The sequence below is a fragment of the Astatotilapia calliptera genome, chromosome 7 (genome assembly GCF_900246225.1).
Source record: "Astatotilapia calliptera chromosome 7, fAstCal1.2, whole genome shotgun sequence".
Lineage (NCBI taxonomy): Eukaryota > Metazoa > Chordata > Actinopteri > Cichliformes > Cichlidae > Astatotilapia > Astatotilapia calliptera.
In genome coordinates, this window is record NC_039308.1 from 23708222 (window position 1) to 23731558 (window position 23337).

Below are 23337 nucleotides of genomic sequence, written 5' to 3' on the forward strand. Positions count from 1 at the left end.
ATGTACATAATATTACATAATATTACCAGCTGCCAGTGCCCAAAGTGAAATTTAAATATTGACATATGGATCAATTCGTGCTATCAGTGACGCACTAATGTCAGATTAATGCGTCAGTGATAGGACAGATGCTCAGTTATTTCTGGCCGGCTGCACTTTGGCAGCTGAATTTTGTTTTGCCTGTCCTGCTCTGCCCACCCCCTGGTGTTCATGCTTTTATCTAGGGTGTATGTGTGATGGAGAGAGAGAAGGAGAGGTTGTGTGCTGGGAAGACAGAGAGGGAAAGAGAGGCGCTGGGTCGGTGTAAGACTGCTGTGCAGGAGGTGCAGGCGGGATGCTGACTACAAAGTGCACAGCTGCACCGGCGAACTGCGCGAGGTAGCCAGAGGCAGCGATAGTAAGTAGGATGAGGTATAATCAACTGCTGTATCACGGCACAGGCATCAACATGCAAGAGTCCGGGCGCATCAACCGTGACCGTTTTCTGTCCTGACAGCCCGGCGGCGGCGCAGGCTGCACCGTGACAAGACGATCCACAGTACCGACGGGTCGCATCAGCCCTGCAGACCGGACGAGACTGTCTCCGGACATCATCGATTTTACTCTGTGACAGCCAGCTCACGTTCATAAGTGTGCGAGAAAAAGAAAAGAAGAAGAAGAGGACTGATGAATGTGTGAACTCACCTTTTCGTTCACCTTGGAAATATAACAACGCATGAAAGGTAATTTTCTCCCCTCACAGCGTCAGTGTGAGGGGAGAAACAGCCGCTGTCTTTGTGTTTGTCTTGGTTGCACCTGTAAAACTGCGTTTTTTGTTGTTGTTTTCTATAAGTCTCTTACCTTTGTTTAAAACGGAGCTGTCATTCAGACTTGCAGCCTCATGGGGGGGTGCATATGTGAAAGGCCCACCGGCACCGGGTTTTAAGCTCCAAAAGTTTCCTCTTGACTTCAAACCTGTGTGATCGCTATTACTCACAGCTCTGTTTCACGGGTTATTGCTGTGATCACGTGAATTTCTCAGTTACAAAGATGTCCTCATTTGAACGTCATTCATTATTAACAGAGGTGTATAATTTATGAGTGGAAGGACTTTAAACAAAATGGAGGGAGGCACCTGTCCTTCTTATGTCAGGCATCCTCTTTCATGTAACCACAGGTGTAGATTTTAGGGTTGAACACATTTGACTCCATAAATAAAATCAGAGAAAATGCTTCTAAAATCTTTTTTTTTTCAGCAATGCTTCATTCTTTTACTCTGGAAATATTATTTATCCCTGCAATATCCAAAGCTCACAACACTGGATCTTTTCTCCTAAATGTAATTAATCCCACTAAGCCCACGAACACACACCCTGTTTTGATGTCAGTCAGAAGCTGCAAAGCTTGACTTCTGATAATTTGCCGGAGCACAGAAAGAAATGATGAGGATGAGGTTTAATGTTAGGACATTAAAAATGTTGTTAGTTTATTAAATAACCTTAAGTTTGTGTCATTTGTTATTTTCGGTAAGTCTCAATAACATAGCCAAGAAAAAAACGATTGTATAAAATGTGCAGGAAGTTTTGAATGTGGATTTATTAGTGAATCTGTGAAAAAATAAGAGGTGTGCATTTACTTTACTCCAAAGAAAAGGCACAAACTGTCAACTTGTTAAGCATCAACATCCAGGCAGAAACAAAGGAGTGGAGTGCAGGAGAGTAAATCAGCCTATATGTGTCCACTCACCAGAGATGAGCTCATATCTATCTATGCATATATATATATATATATATATATATATATATATATATATATATATATATATATATATACAAAATTGAGACAAAAAGCCTGAAAGACTCACTGCATTATATTCCAGGAGGCTGTTGTAAATTGTTATTTGTGGGGTTAGTTTTGACATTTCTAAACAGAAAGAAACAAATTGGAGCATTAAAATTACCAGAATGCAGGAAATGAAGTGTACAATGCTTCAAATTTCCTAGGGGACTAACACGTACCCCAGGTTAATGTGTCTCCTCCTGAATATTCAAGCGGAACTGACACCTACGCTTGTGACCCACAGCATCTGTTGACATTGCCTGATGTGCTTCATTATCTGCAGCTGTGTCCGATCCCCTTTGCTTCCCTTCTGACTGAACTCAAATGTTAAAGTGAGAGATTACAAAAAGCAGTGTGCTCTAAAAGCACATTACAGCCCTATTCCTTATCTAAATAACTACTAACAATCTTTTCTTTTGCTTTGTAAGAGGGTCAGGGGCTAATTAACTGTGCTTAGCAGCTAGGGTGTAATCCAGGACGCAGCAGGCCTAAAGTTAGTTCCTTAGCCCAGTTGCCTAGTCATGATAACATCATCAGTGATGCCAAGGGAGGATGATGTGGACAGGTACTCAAAATAATGTAATACTCTTTCTCATTTTCCACTCACTGCAGGCACTTCTTTTACTCTTCCAATTGTGTGCTGACAAGCAATGTTGCAATTTTGTGCCTTTTTTACATTCTGCAAGTAGAATCACTGTGATTTCTTTTTCCTTTAAACACCATTAAGAAAAATGTCATAAACACGATGTTACAGGTTGATGGATCGCCTGCCGCAGAAACAAGTTGGCACGGACCCATGTGGCCATAAAGTACAGCCTGGAAACTGTTCATTAATTGGAGCTGGTCTGGATTTACCTCCACAACTCCAAACACAGGAAGCACCTCTAAGCAGCCAGTCGGAAAAGCTCAAGAAAACGTCTGGATTGAATCCCATGCAGGTGGTCATTATGCCAAAAAGGGGGACTGAGCAGATGCAGTCAGGGCAGACGAAGCCTGCGTCCACTCCAGTAACACTGGCATGCATAAGCCGACCAAGGCCAACTGCTCTTGGAAATAAACCAAGGCAAACCAGAATTTCAGTGGAGCCATCCAACGAGATAGATTTGATCCCTATTTGCATCCCAGGACCTCAGAGTACAAACATACTCCTACACTCCCCAACAGATTCTTCATTGCCTCCTCACAGTCCTCATTCTCCCCATTGCCCCCAGCCTTACCTGAACCCCCCCCCCTGCCTTCCTCCACCACCACCACCACCATCCCCTCCTCCCCCTCCCCCCCCCCTCCTCGCCAGCCATCACCTCACCTGCCCTCCAGCCTAAGCTTCAAGCCCAGCCTCAGCCCTCAGCCCCAGAAGACCCCCTCACCTGGAAGCTCAGCACAGAGCCAGCTTCAGTCTGAGAAGCCAGGAGGAGAGAACAATGACTTCAGGTGAGAGAAACAATGTGTGTGGCTGTTTGCCCATTTTGTGTTGAAGCACAGCTACAGATGCTGTCCTTCAGTCAGGGCTGATAAGAGAGCTGATGTGTGCCAGACCACATCACATAAATCACAGCAGCAAATTTCACTAAAAGCTTTTTGAACTGACAGAGTGACATGGCCACATTGTGTTGGTAGATTTCCCAGAGGCACTTCTGTTGTGTTTATTTATTTATTTAACCTTTATTTAATTAGAAGGTCCCTTGAGATTAATACATCTTTTTCAACAAGGAGACCTGGCTGAGGAGGCACACCATTATAAAATTAGAAATTATAAAATCAGTGCTTACATGTTATACAAAGTAAAGCAAGTCAAAGTCAATAAGTAACGCAATACAAAATATCAAGTTCAGTTTATGAATAGCAGTTGCAGTCTTTGGTTACAGAAGAACATATATGAGTGCTCTGAAGTCTCCCAGGGAGATAAAAGCTTTCAGCTTAATTGTCCTCTGAAGGTTATTCCAAGACCAAGGTGCAAAACGGGATACTGTTGTATCCTATACTGTTCTACCAAGTTCAGAAAAATCCTGAGTACCCTAAAAAGGAGCCACTAAGAGAAACGCAAATCATAGCAGCTGTTTAAAGGGGTTAGGAGTTTACACAGATAAGAAGGGAATTTACCCAGTATGGCTTTGTACATAAATTATGGTTGTCTCCTTTGGGTTAACGAAGGCCAGGGAAGCAGATTATAAAGTACACAGTGATGTGTACCAGACAATAAAGTGTAAATACTACACATCATGTAAAAAATGAAGTGCAGAGGTGGCAGCATGCATGTAAATAATGTCACCATAACCAAGTACATTTAAGAGTGTAGCCTATGCAAATGTTTTCTTAATTGATCAATTAATACAGGCCCTATTTCAATAATAAAAACCAAGCCTGACTTTCAGCTTTTTCGCCAAGTGCTTAATATTCAGCACTAAAGGAAAGTTGGCATCCAACCAAATACTTCTCTCCTACGGTTCAAAGACCGACATTGTCTAAGATTTGAAAGCGATTTCTAGAAACCAACATGAGCTCAGTTTTTTTAGGCATGTGAATGAATTATAACCTTTCAGTGATGCCCGCAATTCCTAAAAGTCATCACTTGTTTGAAACTCACAAACAGCCTAAATCACCGTAATGACTAAAGAGGAAATGATGGTGTCATCTGCATAAAGGTTCACGTTAGCTCTTTAGCTTGAGGCATATTCTTCCCAATGTTCTCAATTAAAAATAGAAAATAAAACAGGACCCAAAACTAAACCTTGGGGTATTCTGTTCTTTAGGAAACTTGGTTTGGCACTGTGTTCTATATAAAGTGAAGCCCTGTAACTCAAACCAGTATCACTGAATCTGCCTAACAGCAACTCATTGTAAGCAGAACCTAATGCATTTGAAAGATCAGAAAAAAACATAGCAGCACAATGCTCTGTCCTACTTAGGGAATTAATAATATCATTTGTTACCAAAACACTGGCTATTATGGTACTAAAACCCAATTTGAGAACAGACCTAGTTTGACTTAGGACTTAAGTCAGACAAATATTGTTTCAGGTGAGTGTTTATTTCAGACTCTTGAAATTTGGCAGGGTATAAAGTTTATATATCACTGGCAATAATTGGTGCCCAGTCTTATATAAGAGGAGAACACAGGCTGCTTTCCATATTTTAGTAACAATATTAGTCTACAGACTCAGATGGGAAAAATGTAATTAATAAGCTCAGGATTAAAATCAGCTGCAAGCTTTACAAGATAAGCATCCATACCGTCAGGTGTGGTTGACACTTTTGGGGGGGTGAATGGATTTCAAAGCTTTACAGATTACAGCAGCAGAATTGGTTCTATAAACAAATGGATCCATTGATAATAATAATAATAATAATAATAATAATAATAATAATAATAATAATAATAATAATAATAATAATAATAATAATAATAATAATAATGGACAGAAGGTGGCCTAGAGTGCTTTAGAGAAAGCCACAATTACATTCCAGGTCAAAAAAATCCAAACAGTTTCAAAATACATGAAATGCTGAAAACACTGTTTTGATGTGTTATCAGAATCAGAATCAGAATCAGAATACTTTATTGATCCCTGGGGGAAATTATTTTTTGTTACAGTGCTCCATTTTAAACCAACATTAAGACAAGACAGACAATACGCTAACTAAGAATAGTACAATATATACATATATATACATACATACATACATACATAAGTCACTTATAAATAAATATTTGGAAAAGAAACATGTGTAGTTGTAGCAGCAAACAGTGTGTTAAGTGGATGCGTTGTACAGGGAGATGGCCACAGGCAGGAAAGATTTCCTGTGTCGTTCAGTGGTGCTTTTCGGTAATCTCAGTCTCTCACTGAACGTGCTCCTGTGACTGACCAACATGTCATGGAGTGGGTGGGAGGTGTTATCCAACATTGTCTTTATCTTGGACAGCATCCGCCTCTCCGACACCACCTTGAGGGAGTCCAGCTCCATCCCCACAACATTGCTGGCCTTACGGATCAGTTTATTAAGTCTGTTGGCATCTGCGACCCTCAGCCTGCTCCCCCAGCATGCAACAGCATAGAGGATCGCACTGGCCACCACAGACTCATAGAAAATCCTCAGCATTTTCTGGCAGATGTTGAAGGACCTCAGTCGCCTCAAAAAATAGAGACGACTCTGGCCCTTCCTGTAAAGTGCTGTGGTGTTTTTAGCCCAGTCCAGTTTATTGTCAATGTGTACTCCAAGGTATTTATAGTCCTCCACAATGTCAACACTGACCCCCTGGATTGAAACAGGGGTCAAGTGTTTCCTGGTCTTCCTGAAGTCCACGATCAGTTCCTTCAGGAAGACCAGGAAACACTTGACCCCTGTTAACTCATTATTGTGAAAAAAAAATCACAATGATTTAGTTTTCATTAAAATGTGTTTAGAATTTATGGGTTGATGATAATTTATATTATAAATTAGGACACACTGATCTCCCTACTTAAGCTACCCTTACAAGTCAAAAGTATCAGGACTGGTATCTGCAATACTGCACCTGTATTTTTCTGGAATCAGATCGATGTCAAAATTTGCATTATCGCACAGCACTATTGTACATGTAAAACTAAAGGTTGTGCTTCAGATGTCTTAAAACGCCTTTTAAAAACATAATGCAGTTTGAGCTTGGGTGATTTTAAGTTTCTTAAACAAGCAATGGCACGTTATAATTACAAAATTCTGCAACAGATGAATATTTGTTAATATTTGTGGGGCACATTTGTAAGAAAAAGGTCTAATAATGTTGAGATATTTGGATCTTTTGGACTGAATGAAAAAATGATTTCAAAGGCTGTTTAGATGACACCAAGTTTAACAGCTCTCAAATTCATCCAAAGGCACTTTTTTTTCCCTGGTTTTTTTTTTTTTTTTTTTTGGTGTAATGTAGCTCACAACAAATCATATCTGCACACTTTAAATTATGAATAAATGGCTATCGGCAGAGCAGAATATTAACTCTAATGATGTGCTTTTATTTCTGTAAATAAGCACTGTAACTAACAACAGGATGTCTATTTACATAAATTATTTGACCCCGAACGTGTGTCTGTGCTAATAAAACCATTTTGTCAGTGCAGAAATTGCATATCCAAATAATGACAAGCAAAATGTGCAGAGGTGTAAAGCTGATTCACTGAGTCCATTTAACCTCAAATATTTTTTTTTCTGGGGAAAAAATGCCAAATACTTGCTGGTTCCAGCGGTTCAAAAAACAGGATGTGTTTCTTTTTCTTGATCTCACGTTAAAGCAAAGTGAATCAGTGGTTCTCACTGTTTCTGTTAACCGAGGAAAATCACAAACCAAAGAAACTGATGGTTAGATGGAGTCTTAATTAATTATTTTGGATATTTCAGCACAAAATAATCAAACTGGTAATTCAAAGGATGATTAGCTCCATACTTTCTTTTTATCTTTGCCATAACTCATCCACAATCACACATGCACACACACACACACACACACACACACACACACACACACACACACACACACACACACACACACACACACACACACACACACACACACACACACACAGGCAGGCAGAATACTTAGTCATCATCAAGGGATGCAGAGGTGCTTAATTGTGCTTATCTTTTTTTCTGTACACAGAAACCCTGATGAAAGCTCTTTCTCTGAGGATTACAGCATGGATTACGTCCTTGTTTACCTTAAACTATAGAACTCATGCAATTTTTCCACTGTTTCTGTCCTTTCAAAGGGTGTACATCATCACATGGAACGTGGGATCAGCTGTGCCGCCAGATGACATCACTTCTCTCTTTGGACCAAATGTCTCCGATGGGAACATTGACATGTTTATCATCGGGTAAGCAAGTAATTCTGCACGGCTCAGCGGTGCCAAAGAGACAGCCGTGAATGCCCACTCAGTCATCTGTGTTCATTTTGATTCTTCCCCTCCTGTTACCCATCACTGTCCTTTTTTTTAGTATTATTATTTTCATTTTGACATTTCTCTACTTTCTGGCACCATCCAGACTCCAAGAAGTCAACTCCATGATAAACAAAAGACTGAAGGATGTTCTTTTCTCAGACCAGTGGAGTGAGCTTTGCATGGACACACTCAGCCCTTTTGGATATGTTTTGGTCAGTAAGGAGTGAAATCTGTTGTCCTTCATAACCTTTAGTGCCATTAGAATTGTAGTTTCTTTTGCTATGGATATATTATTTTTCATCCATCTCATGTGTTCAGGTGGCGTCCCAGCGAATGCAGGGAGTGCTGCTGCTGGTTTTCTCTAAATTCTGCCACCTTCCATTTCTCAGAGGTGTGCAGACACAGAGTACACGCACAGGACTTGGGGGATACTGGGTACGTGCTACACATTACAGAGTGCTGCTTTGAAACCAGCTGAGATTCATGATGTTGCAAAAGTTGAAGTGGGCTCATGTCACTGGGGGTAGCAAGGGAAGATGTAGTGTGTGTGTGCTCCCTCCTGCCAGCAGGTGCATGCATGCCTGCGTGCATATGTCAGTGTGTGACCTTCCTGTGCATGTTGATGTCAGCATCACCCCTGGCTGCTGCTGGTGCAGTCTCCTTCTCTTTGAGGTCAGTGCAGCAGCAGCAGACTGTCTGGCTTTCTGGTGTTGTGAGTGTTGGGGAAAAAAAACAACACGACCTTGTTCCCGAGCACAGATCTGGTTGATATACGCTGATGTTTGTTTAATTTTAAATCTTGTCTGCATAAGAGGTCCTTTTGACGCTGCATGCTTCGCCCTTTCCTGTCATTTTAAGGGGAATAAAGGCGGCGTCAGTGCAAGGATGACCATGTTCGGCCACCCCGTGTGCTTCCTCAACTGTCACCTGCCAGCTCACATGAGGAACCTGGAACAGAGGATGGAAGACTTTGAAAGCATCCTGCAGCAGCAGCAGTTTGAAGGAGGGGCTGCTACTGGTGTACTAGACCATGAGTGGGTGACTTTTCTTTTTTTTCTTTTTCTTTTTTTTAATAAAAGGTCTAATTAACTGAAAAAAGCTTTGCACACCCATACAAAGTGATGTTATTATTAAGTTATAACAATGAACAAATCCCACACATATATTTGTTAAAAAATGTTTCCTGCTTTGATCGAACCTCTTGAACCCTTAGCATGCACGCTTAATTTAGCTAATAATGATATGTATTTATGTTAATTTTTTTTAATTGAATCTACATAGGCACAGTGCACTACAGTGGTAAATTGACTGTTTTATTCTTTGTATCTGTGCTCTCTTCCTGAAGTAAAGGCCTCTTTATTCTGTTCCCAGTGTCGTGTTTTGGTTTGGGGATTTAAATTTCCGTATTGAAGACTATGATATCCATGTGGTGAAATGTGCCATTGACAGCAATAAGCTGCCTCTTCTGTGGGAGCGGGATCAGGTGAGGCACCTTCAGCATTTTAATAAAGCATTCACACATTCACAGAGACAGATGGATTTTTCTGGAAGGCTTCATGCCACCTGTTTAATCAGACACTACAACCAACAGAGGGAGCTGTAGCACAAAAACCTGTGTTTAAATAATAATTATTTCTAATATTATAATTCTGGAATGTTTGCCCTACTCTGTAGCTCAACATGGCTAAAAACACAGAGCTCATCCTGGAAGGCTTCATGGAGGGACAACTTAAATTCCCACCTACTTATAAGTTTGATGTAGGCACTCATACCTACGATACCAGGTTGGTTCAGTCATCTCTATCTAGACCCTGTTTACACTTGGTTTTAAAATGCATCTTGGGCAATCAGATCCCAAGTGGAGACACACTATGATCCTAAATTTTAATATGTCAGGATGTTTCTCTGATAAGGACATAACACAAAGTGTCATCAGTGTAGTCGTCTTTGACTTTGAAGGACATCCACTCAGTCTCATCAGGTGGAATAGCACGGACACATATTATGAATCAGTCACACCAGAATAGAAATAGGATTGTAACCTTCTTGTGACTATAGGAAAAATTGGTGGTTGCCTGGTAATTGCATTATTATTGTTCCATCTGGTAAATGATTGCCATTTGATTGTCCAAAGATTGAATACGCAACACTTTTAACCTCTGGACAACAGTTTCAATTGCAAGGTGATAACACAAATCAGCTGATCAGAGGCAACCTACCTCCAAACTGTCACGGTCAACCAGTCAGACCGGCTCATACAGATTGATGGAGGGTTTCAAATACTTGTCACCAGATTGACAACACAACAGAATCAAACTGAATCAGTCTGATCTCTTTGCAATGGGGGACTGGACTCAACTGGTTGTATTCTGGTTAGACTTCTGTATAACAGTAAGGTAGCTGAGCGTATGTATCATTTTGCAGTAAAGTTGCTGTCCTGCAGAAACTATGTAACTATTTATGGAATTTCTGTTTCAAATGAGGATCTAAATGTAAGTAGTGAATGTGAATTTCTGTGCATGTAGAAAGCAGCAGATTTGTGATTTTCACAGTTTTATCAAAGTTAGCTCCTGTATCATCACAAACAGACTGCTTCTATTTGCCAACTTGACCGCATTCAGTCTCAAGCTACTAACAGACTGACTCCATCCTAATGCCGTTGTATTGCCATCTTGACTCACCTTGAAGACAGCAATTAACTGTGAGTGGTCACAAACCTGGTCCTCATCTTTAAAGTAATCATCTATAAGGCAGAATTGTCACAAGTTTCATAATAATTTTGACCCTTTTGCTGTTTCCAACAATCGTTTTCCCTTGTGGGAACAACAGCATTTATTCTTGAAACAGATCTGAACATTTTTGTAACTATTGTGTGTGATAACTGAGGGGCTCTTTCAACTTCAGCTTATCAACCTTGGCCGTAAACAGAAGTGAGCATTAGGGTTGGAGTAGCAAGTATAAATGATGATGAATTATCAGCTCTCCAGTTGGTGTTCAGATGTCTGAAATGCATTTTAAAACCAAGTGTAAACAGGGTTGTTGATTTTATTGTCTAAAAGCAAAGTTTCCACCGCTTATAACCGTGTGTCTGTTTCTCTGTCAGTGCTAAAAAGAGGAAACCTGCCTGGACAGATCGCATCCTATGGCGTCTTCGCCGCACTGGTTCACCAGTTCCTACCCACAATGCAGCACTGCAGCGTGGCCTGACCTCGTGGTTGGGGGGGGCAACTAAAGTGACACAGCATGCGTATCGCAGTCACATGAGTTTCACCATCAGTGACCACAAACCTGTTTCTGCCCTGTTTTCACTACATGTGAGACAATGATTATCATATGACCTCAGATGAAGCATGCCATAATTACATCTCTGTGTTGTTACATTGCTAGGTTGTGCTTTATCTAACTATCTATAACTTATCTCCTAGTTCCCATTCAGGGTGGATATGCCTCTGGTGGAACTGCAGGTAAACAAGGAATGGTGCAAAGCCTCAGATGCTACAGTCAGATTCACTGTTGCATCAACTTATCAGCGCAGCTCATGGGACTGGGTGGCAATATACAAGGTAAGTCTTAAGTTTATAAATTATTACACATATTTCCCACAGTGTCAGCACCTGCAATTATCTTCCTGCAGGTTGGATTCAGACATCACAAAGATTATCAGGCGTATGTGTGGGCCAAAGCGGAGCATGCAACGCAGGTGAGCCTTAGCACAAATTCACAAATATGTTTTGAGCTGAACTCAGAGATACTCTGTCTGGTTTTCTCTCCACAGGTGACATTCTCAGAGGAGGATTTGCCGAGAGATGACTGTGAATATATCCTGGGTTACTACAGTCATAACATGAACAGCATTGTTGGATTGTCATCACCAATTCAGGTAACACGAATTATAGAACAACGTGAAGCAAATGCATTCCTGTTAGTCAAGAACAGATCCAGGTACACAGGTACAATCATCAGCCACTTCATTAGGTATGTCTTCCTAGCACCAGGGTTAGGGCAAGGTGCTGCAAAACATTCCTCTGAAATCTGGGTACATATTGACATTATAGGATCACACAGTTAATCACACAGTTGCTGAAGATTGATGAAACATAGCCGTAGTTTCCTGTTCTTAGCTGACAGGAGTGGCACCCAGGGTGGTGTTCTGCTGCCATAGCCCATCTGCTTCAAGGTTTGACATATTGTGCACATGTGAGTGAAGTTGCCCCCCCCCCACCTTCTAAAAATCCAACAAAAGTGGTATCAAACGTTTGTGCTACATTTGTGCTGGTTTGTGCTGCAAAAATTTGGTTTCTGCTGCAAAGATTTTCGTTTGTGCTGCTATCATTTTAAAGATATTCAAGAAATTTTCTGTGTTGACCTTTTGACCTTTACATTTTCGTTAATATCTTTAAAACGGAAGCAGCACAAACGACAATTTCAGCAGCACAAACCAGCACAAACATAGCACAGTTGAATGATACCAGTTTTGTTTGATTCCATTAATGTGGGGGGGCTGGTTGACCTCTGACGACCTCTAGAAATTTTTATTAATATCTTTAAAATGATAGCAGCACGAACCAGCACGAACGTTTGATACCACTTTTGTTGGATTTGAAGAAGGGGGGGGCAACTTCACTCACATTATTGATATGTGATCATCTTTTACATGCATTGGTCATAACCAGAGGATATTTGGATTATTGTTGCTCTCCTATGGATATTTTCTCTTTTTCAGTCCATACTGGCTGTGTGGGATAATCCCAATAGATCAGCAGTTTCAGAAATACTGAAACGAGCATGTTCAAACCAACTTTAATCACCTTTCCTCCTAGTTCAGATGTTCAGTTTGAACTTCAGCAGGGCGTCTTGACCATATCTACACGACTAAATGCACTGAGCTGCTACCATATGATTGACTAGTTGGATATTTGCATCAATAAGCAGTTTAACAGGTATAAATGGCATGGCTAGTGTATACTGTATATATAAGTAAACTGTATATTATATTTGCCATTTAAATGCAAATATAATAGCAAAAAAATCCGATTCTATCCACTAAATGTGAATATTTCCAGGATCTGTTTGTCCTCTGTGAGAGTGAAGTAATATCTGACAAATTTCCAACTGTTTGACTGACAAAACAGGACGCATGAATAAGGCAGCTGGGCTTATCAAAGAGAAAAACATGAATATTTTATCATAAAACTTCTTAATATGTCCGCTACTTTTCATTTATCTGAGTCAAAATATGGAGATTAAACTGCTACCACTGTGCAAGCAGTGAAATTACCCCCACTTTACCTGGCCACAACATTAAAAATCTGCTCGAAAATGCAGATTGTCAAAAGACACGAAGTGCCTGATATCTTTAAGTTAATTATTATTTTTAATTCACTTGCACTTATTGTACTTACTTGTAAAGCATATTGACCGTTGTGCCGACATACGTCTTGTCCTCAACAGATCAACATGCCAGTTCACAGTCCCACCGTGTGTCGCTCCGAGAGCTCCGATGTCAGCTCTGAAGATGACAGCACTCTTGTTCTGCTGGCTCCAAACTCCCGCAGCCCGAGCCCTAAAGCGGGCAAACACCACCACCGTCACCGGCGCAGTCGCAGCCCTGCACTTCCTGCTCTTTCATCTAATCCCCTCCCTTCTCTGCAGAGCCTCAGCCTCGGGCCTCGCTCCAAAGAGAGCCAGACACGAAGCCACTCTCCCTGCTCTAAAAAGGAGCGGCTGATGTCCCCCGACGCCGTGCCATCTCCCACCATCAGCCCTCTCAGTCCTCGCAGCCCTGTGTCTCCAGGTAGTGTGGTGACTGCACCAGAGGCCCTGGTTGCTGCTATCCTAGGTGAACCCAGACCAGCTCAGGTTAGCCCCACAGGGGTGAAACGGATAGGAAAGACAGGGGAAACAGACACTGCAAAGAAAATGAAGATCAAGAGTTAAAATGAGACTGTGTATGAGCGGGAAAAAAAGCAATATCCATCAAATCAGAGTCTGATCTGACCCCCGTGTCACTGTGCTCATAGTGTCACAGGGCATTTATTGACTCCTAATGTAGTTTGCAAACATTCCTTTGCTTTCCCAGTGCTTTTATAGACTCATAAGCTATATCATTATGTAAACAAGCATACAGAATATGAGGCTAAAGTTGGAGCAAACCTGTGACCGATATGAACAGATGTTATTGACAGCAATATGGATCCATGTAAACATGGATCCATATTGCTGTCAATATGTCAGTTCTGCATCAGAGTAAGGACCTTGGATCACAAGTATTGATGGTATCACAGTTAACAGCAGAGTGTGTGTGTGTGTGTGTGTGTGTGTGTGTGTGTGTGTGTGTGTGTGTGTGTGTGTGTGTGTGTGTGTGTGTAGACCTTTGTGCTAAACCATAAATATGTCAAACTTTCATTTTGGAACACATGATGGTTTAAATGTTTAACTCTATAGGTCTTGGTCTGTATTCATAAAACAAATCCAATGCATCCAAATCATTCCAAATCTGAAATCTACATGTGACTGTGAAAACTTGAACATCGCTTTTTGTGGCTACAGCCCCTGTTCTATAGGGCACCTTGAGTGACTGTTTAGGCTAATAATGTGTTTCTTTGGCTCCCAGGAAACTGTGTTGTGTCATCTATGCGATTGTGCAAATAAAAGAGCAAATGCAAACTAACAAATGCAGATTATTGGATGACATTATGCTGTCAAGAAAAAGCATACATTTGTACATTCGTGTGAACTCACTTAACCCTCAGTTCAGATATATCTTACTTGCATTCCTGCTTTAAGTGAACAACAACTCATGACTCCACTTGGACTTCAATATTTTGATTCAGAGAGACTTTGAAAGACCAAAGGTCAAAATTAGCATTCGTCTTCAATCCCCTGGCAAATGTTAACAGCCAAACATGTTACTAAAGTCACGGGGTCACAGGAAAGGTGTGTTTGATACGTCATTTACAAACTATTATGGATCACAGGAAAGGGAGATGCAATACAAGTTGCCACTTAACTTGGGGGTTTAAATTTGGCGATTAATTGGATTCAGTTCAGTTCTATATATAAAACACCACTTCACAAGAAGTCATTTCCAGATGCTTTATATTGTAAGGTAAAGATCTTACAATACAGATGGAGAAGCCCAATGATCCAATAATCACCTATCTCGCACTTGGCGAGAGTGGGGAAGAAGAACGCATGTAGAGACTTTCGGGTGTAGTCTCTATGTAGGGGCAAAACAAATTGTCCTTGTTTTTTCTAAAAATGGTAACATTTATCGACCAACAGTGAAAATGGTTGTCAAGAGCCCCATACCCTTTGTCGTAATAATAATGATAACGAGTGAAAACTAAGAATTTGTAAATTCGTAATTTGTAAATTTGTAAAAAAGAGTTCGACACTTGTCTGTACAAAACAGGCAAACAAACTACTGCGATCATTCTGTCTCTACACAGCCATCACTGATCTCCTCAGAATCTGTTTTACTTTCAACTTCCTGCAACAATGCGTCAGGTTTGCCTTTCTTTGACCCCACAACAGAGGCTATAATGTTTTCTAGGTGAGGATTTCCCTTTGCCTCCTCCTCAACTCTTTCCAACACCTCCACATACTCGTCTTTCTTCAGATTGTCCACATAGTTTTCAAATATAGTGAGCAGAGGAAAGGCGTACGCAATCACATTCTCACTAAGATTCGGAAACCCATAGAAAAACCCGCCACTGTGCAGACCAAACACTTGTCCGTCGGCATCGAAAACCGGGGAGCCGGAAGAGCCGTGGTAGCTACATGAGAGTGTTGTAGGTGACGTAGATATTTCCATACGGGTCATTTTTGATCTGCTGATTGATTTCACAAAGACTGCAAAATTCCTCGCAGTCTTCTACATTTTCATTATTCTCAGCGTTCTCTCGCCTCTCTGACGACGCACGCAGGACTCTTTTTTTTTCACTCCCCCTCCTGGGCGTCCGACGACACAGGCCTCGCCGCCTGAAGGCACATGTCCAAATCTCTTAAGGAGCCCTGGCGGCACTTTCTCTGTTTCCAGCTTAAGTATGACATAATCTAACTTATCGTTGCCGATGAACACCTTAGCGCTGAGGTTGTTCCTGTCTGATTCTTGGTCTTCAAAGTTAAAGACCAAAGTAACGTTTAAAAATTCACACCAGTTAGGTGTGTTTGATTTAACCCAGTAGTCGAATAAGTGGGCGTTGGTCAAGACAAAGTTGTCAAATAGCACAAAGCCTGTGCCTTGCTTTATGAAGGAACCAGTTATGAGACAAACTGACTCGCTCAGTTCGAGCAGCAACATAACACTGGTGTCAAGCCAACCTCCAATTCGAGACTTGCAGTCAAGCCAGCCTCCAGTTGATTTTACGTTCCCTGTGTATTCAAAGTATTACGGGAATGGATGTGGAAACCAGATTTCAAAATAAAAGCCAACTTCGAGTGAATTAACAGATATGTTAAGAACATAATAACATATAATTTAGGCTTTTTTTTTTTTTAGAAACTCTAATGTTACATCTACATGACACAGCCTTGTACCCTAATTGTGCCCTGTCAAGGCCATCTTATTTTGGATTTCAAAGTAAAAGCCCTGTGAATCTTCATTTTTGAACTACTCTTTCAATGAATTCATAATGCTCTTAAAAGCAAAAGTCGTATTTCCAAATACTATTTGAACTTTGTATCAACACTTTCCAACCGCAGTCTTTTTCACAGTAATACCATATCAAATAAATTCTTTCTGATTTTGCTTTTCATAGTAATGGCCCTTTGAAATTGCCGATATTTGACTTAATCTCCTAACGATTCAAAATGCTCTAAAATGAAAAATTCTTGTTTCCACAGGGTAATTCCACTTTAGATCAACAGTATACAACCCCGCAGTGATACCATATCAATATCAAGTCATTCTGATTTTGCTTTCAAAAATAAAAGCCTTTTCAAATTGTCCATAATTGACCTACCTTTCAGTGATTTCAAAATGCTCTAAAATGGAAAATTCCTGTTTCCACAGGGTAATTCCACTTTAGATCAACAGTATACAACCTCACGATGTTACCATATCAATATCAAGACATTCTGATTTTGCTTTCAAAAATAAAAGCCCTTTCAAATTGTCCATAATTGACCTAACTTTCAGTGATTTCAAAATGCTCTAAAATGAAAAATTCCTGTTTCCACAGGGTAATTCCACCTTAGATCAACAGTATACAACCCCACAGTGACACCATATCAATATCAAGTCATTCTGATTATGCCTTCCAAAATAAAAGACTTTTCAAATTGTCCATAGTTGACCTACCTTTCAGTGATTTCAAAATGCTCTAAAATGGAAAATTCCTGTTTCCACAGGATAATTCCACTCTGTATTTACAGTATACAGCCCCACAGTGATACCATATCAATATCAAGTCATTCTGATTATGCTTTCAAAAATAAAAGCCTTTTCAAATTGTCCATAATTGACCTAACTTTCAGTGATTTCAAAATGCTCTAAAATGAAAAATTCTTGTTTCCACAGGGTAATTCCACCTTAGATCAACAGTATACAACCTCACAGTGACACCATATCAATATCAAGTCATTCTGATTTTGCTTTCAAAAATAAAAGCCTTTTCAAATTGTCCATAATTGACCTAACTTTCAGTGATTTCAAAATGCTCTTAAATAGAATTTTGCTGTTTCCACAGGGTAATTCCACTTTAGATCAACAGTATACAACCTCACAGTGATACCATATCAATATCAAGTCATTCTGATTTTGCTTTTCATAGTAATGGCCCTTTGAAATTGCCGATATTTGACTTAATCTTCTAACGATTCAAAATGCTCTAAAATGAAAAATTCTTGTTTCCACAGGGTAATTCCACCTTAGATCAACAGTATACAACCCCACAGTGATACCATATCAATATCAAGTCATTCTGATTTTGTTTTCAAAAATAAAAGCCCTTTCAAATTGTCCACAATTGACCTAACTTTCAGTGATTTCAAAATGCTCTAAAATGGAAAATTCCTGTTTCCACAGGATAATTCCACTCTGTATTTACAGTATACAGCCCCACAGTGATACCATATCAATATCAAGTCATTCTGATTTTGCTTTCAAAAATAAAAGCCTTTTCAAATTGTCCATAATTGACCTAACTTTCAGTGATTTCAAAATGCTCTAAAATGAAAAATTCTTGTTTCCACAGGGTAATTCCACCTTAGATCAACAGTATACAACCCCACAGTGACACCATATCAATATCAAGTCATTCTGATTATGCCTTCCAAAATAAAAGCCTTTTCAAATTGTCCATAATTGACCTAACTTTCAGTGATTTCAAAATGCTCTAAAATGAAAATTCTTGTTTCCACAGGGTAATTCCACTTTAGATCAATAGTATACAACCTCACAGTGATGCCATATCAATATCAAGTCATTCTGATTTTGCTTTCAAAAATAAAAGCCCTTTCAAATTGTCCACAATTGACCTAACTTTCAGTGATTTCAAAATGCTCTAAAATAGAATTTTGCTGTTTCCACAGGGTAATTCCACTTTAGATCAACAGTATACAACCCCACGGTGATACCATATCAATATCAAGTCATTCTGATTATGCCTTCCAAAATAAAAGATTTTTCAAATTGTCCACAATTGACCTAACTTTCAGTGATTTCAAAATGCTCTTAAATAGAATTTTGCTGTTTCCACAGGGTAATTCCACTTTAGATCAACAGTATACAACCCCACAGTGACACCATATCAATATCAAGTCATTCTGATTATGCCTTCCAAAATAAAAGCCTTTTCAAATTGTCCATAATTGACCTAACTTTCAGTGATTTCAAAATGCTCTTAAATAGAATTTTGCTGTTTCCACAGGGTAATTCCACTTAAGATCAACAGTATACAACCTCACAGTGATACCATATCAATATCAAGTCATTCTGATTTTGCTTTTCATAGTAATGGCCCTTTGAAATTGCCGATATTTGACTTAATCTTCTAACGATTCAAAATGCTCTAAAATGAAAAATTCTTGTTTCCACAGGGTAATTCCACCTTAGATCAACAGTATACAACCTCACAGTGATACCATATCAATATCAAGTCATTCTGATTTTGCTTTCAAAAATAAAAGCCTTTTCAATTTGTTCATAATTGACCTAACTTTCAGTGATTTCAAAATGCTCTAAAATGGAAAATTCCTGTTTCCACAGGATAATTTCACTTTAGGTCAACAGTATACAACCCCACAGAGATACGATGTTAAGATCAAGTCACTCTGATTTTGCCTTCCAAAATAAAAGTATTTTCAAATTGCCCATAGACGACCTACTCGTTTAACGATTTCAAAATGCTCTTAAATTGAAAGATGCTGTTTCCACAGGATAATTCCACTTTAGATCAACAGTATCCAACCCGACAGTAAAACCATGTAAATTTTATGTTGGTCTGATTTCGCCTTTCAAATTAATGGCCCGTCGAATTTGTCCATATGTGATATACTCTTTCAATTATTTCAGAATGTTTTAAAAATGAAAATTGCTGTTTCAACACATATTGTGTTTTCATTTTGAAAAGCAAAATCAGACTCAATTGATTATGACAGAATTGAATCATAAAGATGATGTAAAAGGAAGCTGAAATTGCCACTAGGTTGTAATTGATAGTACGTTTATATTTTAAGTCTGTGGAAAGATGTCATGGTTGGTTTGCAAGCTGTTTTGTAATTTCTTTATTTAGAATGACATCTTTCCACAGACTTAAAATATAAACGTACTATCAATTACAACCTAGTGGCAATTTCAGCTTCCTTTTACATCATCTTTATGATTCAATTCTGTCATAATCAATTGAGTCTGATTTTGCTTTTCAAAATGAAAACACAATATGTGTTGAAACAGCAATTTTCATTTTTAAAACATTATGAAATAGTTGAAAGAGTATATCACATATGGACAAATTCGACGGGCCATTAATTTGAAAGGCGAAATCAGACCAACATAAAATTTACATGGTTTTACTGTCGGGTTGGATACTGTTGATCTAAAGTGGAATTATCCTGTGGAAACAGCATCTTTCAATTTAAGAGCATTTTGAAATCGTTAAACGAGTAGGTCGTCTATGGGCAATTTGAAAATACTTTTATTTTGGAAGGCAAAATCAGAATGACTTGATCTTAACATCGTATCTCTGTGGGGTTGTATACTGTTGATTTAAAGTGAAATTATTCTGTGGAAACAGAAAATTTCCTTTTTAGAGCATTCCGAAATCACTGAAAGTTAGGTAAGTTATTGGCATTTTCAACAGGCCATTATTTTGGAAGGCAAAATCAGAATGACTTGAAATTGAAGTAGTACCATGGTGTGGATGTACACTTTTGATCTAACATGGATTCATCCTGTGGAAAGAGCAAGTTTCATTTTTAGAGCGTTCTGAATTCTTTAAAAGAGTAGGTCGTATATCGGCAATTTGAAAAGTCTTTTATTTTGGAAGGCAACATCAGAATGACTTGATATTGATATGGTATCACCGTGGGGTTGTATACTGTTGATCTAAAGTGGAATTACCCTGTGGAAACAGCAAAATTCTATTTTAGAGCATTTTGAAATCACTGAAAGTTAGGTCAATTGTGGACAATTTGAAAGGGCTTTTATTTTTGAAAGCAAAATCAGAATGACTTGATATTGATATGGTATCACTGTGGGGCTGTATACTGTAAATACAGAGTGGAATTATCCTGTGGAAACAGGAATTTTCCATTTTAGAGCATTTTGAAATCACTGAAAGTTAGGTCAATTGTGGACAATTTGAAAGGGCTTTTATTTTTGAAAGCAAAATCAGAATGTCTTGATATTGATATGGTAACATCGTGAGGTTGTATACTGTTGATCTAAAGTGGAATTACCCTGTGGAAACAGGAATTTTCCATTTTAGAGCATTTTGAAATCACTGAAAGGTAGGTCAATTATGAACAATTTGAAAAGGCTTTTATTTTTGAAAGCAAAATCAGAATGACTTGATATTGATATGGTATCACTGCGGGGTTGTATACTGTTGATCTAAAGTGGAATTACCCTGTGGAAACAAGAATTTTTCATTTTAGAGCATTTTGAATCGTTAGGAGATTAAGTCAAATATCGGCAATTTCAAAGGGCCATTACTATGAAAAGCAAAATCAGAAAGAATTTATTTGATATGGTATTACTGTGAAAAAGACTGCGGTTGGAAAGTGTTGATACAAAGTTCAAATAGTATTTGGAAATACGACTTTTGCTTTTAAGAGCATTATGAATTCATTGAAAGAGTAGTTCAAAAATGAAGATTCACAGGGCTTTTACTTTGAAATCCAAAATAAGATGGCCTTGACAGGGCACAATTAGGGTACAAGGCTGTGTCATGTAGATGTAACATTAGAGTTTCTAAAAAAAAAAAAAGCCTAAATTATATGTTATTATGTTCTTAACATATCTGTTAATTCACTCGAAGTTGGCTTTTATTTTGAAATCTGGTTTCCACATCCATTCCCGTAATACTTTGAATACACAGGGAACGTAAAATCAACTGGAGGCTGGCTTGACTGCAAGTCTCGAATTGGAGGCTGGCTTGACACAAGTAACATACCACTGCGAATTTCAGTAAAAGACTGTCGGCTCTTTCCAAAGGTCTCCTTCCTGTATTTCAGTGCTTCCAGAAAAGAATTTTTAGGGAATCTACTCTCCATCCATCGTTTCAGATGCGGATACTGCTGGCAAAGTAGATCGTAAACCTCCTTACGGTCAATGCTGCTGCCCATTTCTGCTGTGCTACATCTAAGACTGATGTCATTCCACTGCTGCGCTTTGCATTATTTGATGCGTGTGGAGGTTTCTGCTGCCCTGGGATGGCTACATCTTTTATTTCCGTATCTGCTCCCTGTGGAAAACATATCTAGAATTTCTTATTGTCCAGACAATCGATTATGTCTGTGCACTCAGTCTTACGTTCGTTAACCAGCTCAAAGTAGCCCAGGTCATCGACCGTCTCTTTTCAGAGCCTCGGCCGCAGTTATTCCCTTCTCCCCGTAAACACAAAGATACTTGAACTGTTGTAAAGCGTCATTTAAAAAAAAAACCTTTTGTCTTTTTTGGCATTTAGTCCTCCCTTTGTACCGATGTAAAAGACAGAATAGCAATCTCTCGCCTTAACCATCTTCTTATATTTACTGAAAGGCCTCCGTGCAAGCTTGAACATGTTGCGTGTGCCGTCTGAACTGGATTTCAGTCTGAACTGATGTCCGTGTGGGTCCTACAGAGAATCAGAGTTGGAAAAGTTGTTAATGTAGCAAAAAACAAAATGTATTGCATTTTGTTCATAATCTCTTTAAAGTCATGATCGTTTTTTTTTTTACCGCTTTCACTGGAGTGGGTAAATGAGTCTGCAAAGTTAAAAAAACTGATTTACATTTCTTGTTTATTACTTTTATTGGACATCATCCGATCTCATTTATACACATTTAAGATATAAAGTAGAAAATATCCTTTTGTTTGCATTTGGAGACTCGGTATTTGACCATCCCAAATATCTGGACCAGGGAACCAACTCCTCAAACTGGTAAAAAGGTCAATTACACAGTTACACGATCGCTAAACTAACCTGTTTTTGAATAAAAGAAAACCATACAAGCATGAGCCCTGGAATCTCGGTTGTAAAAAAAAAAAAAAAAAAAAAAAGAAGCACTACACATTACTTTTCTTATGTTTAGCATACAGGAGTTGCTGCTCACACCCTGAGTTGCACTAATGTGTCTGTCAGATGCCCCAAATGGAATGTCAGGCCGCATGCGCACTCATACCGGACACCTCCTGACCTTATTTCCACGAGCCCTTGACTCAGCTGCAAAGTGCTTACGGGGTCAGTTTCCTTTTCATCAGAATTATCTGCTGTCATTCAGACATAAGTTGAGCAATGGTTTAACCAATTTTCCATCAAAGGGATGTTGGAATTAAACAGAGGATGTAAGTTAAGGAAATATAAGTCTGACTATGGAGCACATCTCCTTCAGTGTTAACAATAATGGATTGCATTTCTCTCAGTCAACTGACTGTTTAGGGGGGAAAGCAGCTAATAGTTAGTGGGCTCTGTGTTTGTGGTTGTTGTATGTTAATCACACTAGGAGTGAACAAAAGCAGAAAAAAACCCTGTAAAGATGCAGACTGTGAAAGTCTGGTTTATACCATAAATCTTACCAGCTGTAACTGGGTTTTTTGTGTTTTAAGTTATAAGCACGTGTCAAGACTTCTGTCTCCCATTGCTGATGTGATCCTCCTTTTTTGTTCCCTATTAATGATCTACGGTAATTTGTGATTTCAGAAGAATGGTCACATAAATTTCATTACAAATTTTTTGCCTTTGCTTGAATGTGTCTTTAAATCCTTTCTTGTTCAAATAGTTTATTCACATAGTAAAGAAGTAGCTAGGGAACTCAGTAAGTAGGAACAGCGATAGTTTAAAGGCATTTTCTACAATACAGAGGATTTCATCATCCGTAGTTTGTGAAAACTGCAGTTTAAAAAACAAATCAGTAAATTCCCAAATGACGGACTCTTTTCAGAGGTACGCTTCATGTACTG

General features: G+C 39.1%; 1 protein-coding gene and 1 pseudogene across 1 annotated transcript; one reads left to right on the top strand and one right to left on the bottom strand.

Annotated features, from left to right (window-relative positions):
- Positions 1-127: 127 nt before the first annotated feature.
- Positions 128-14400, top strand: inpp5ja (inositol polyphosphate-5-phosphatase Ja). The gene is made up of 14 exons (XM_026173970.1): positions 128-722; positions 2573-3043; positions 3109-3249; positions 7557-7664; positions 7834-7942; positions 8049-8165; positions 8589-8764; positions 9102-9213; positions 9405-9514; positions 10834-11044; positions 11156-11293; positions 11365-11430; positions 11506-11610; positions 13182-14400. Exons 2-14 carry the CDS (start codon positions 2577-2579, stop codon positions 13665-13667), a joined length of 2346 nt encoding a protein of 781 aa, XP_026029755.1. The 5' UTR covers positions 128-722; positions 2573-2576; the 3' UTR covers positions 13668-14400.
- Positions 14401-15156: 756 nt separating this feature from the next.
- LOC113027316 (protein FAM111A-like) lies at positions 15157-21958 on the bottom strand (annotated as a pseudogene).
- Positions 21959-23337: the final 1379 nt, after the last annotated feature.

What these genes read in the sequence shown, in the direction of transcription:
- inpp5ja (XM_026173970.1), top strand. Translation starts at nt 2,577, where the DNA reads ATGGATCGCCTGCCGCAGAAACAAGTTGGCACGGACCCATGTGGCCAT. An exon ending in ATTGACATGTTTATCATCGG is followed by an intron (nt 7,665 to 7,833) that starts GTAAGCAAGTAA and finishes GGCACCATCCAG; the next exon opens with ACTCCAAGAAGTCAACTCCA. An exon ending in GATTGTCATCACCAATTCAG is followed by an intron (nt 11,611 to 13,181) that starts GTAACACGAATT and finishes TGTCCTCAACAG; the next exon opens with ATCAACATGCCAGTTCACAG.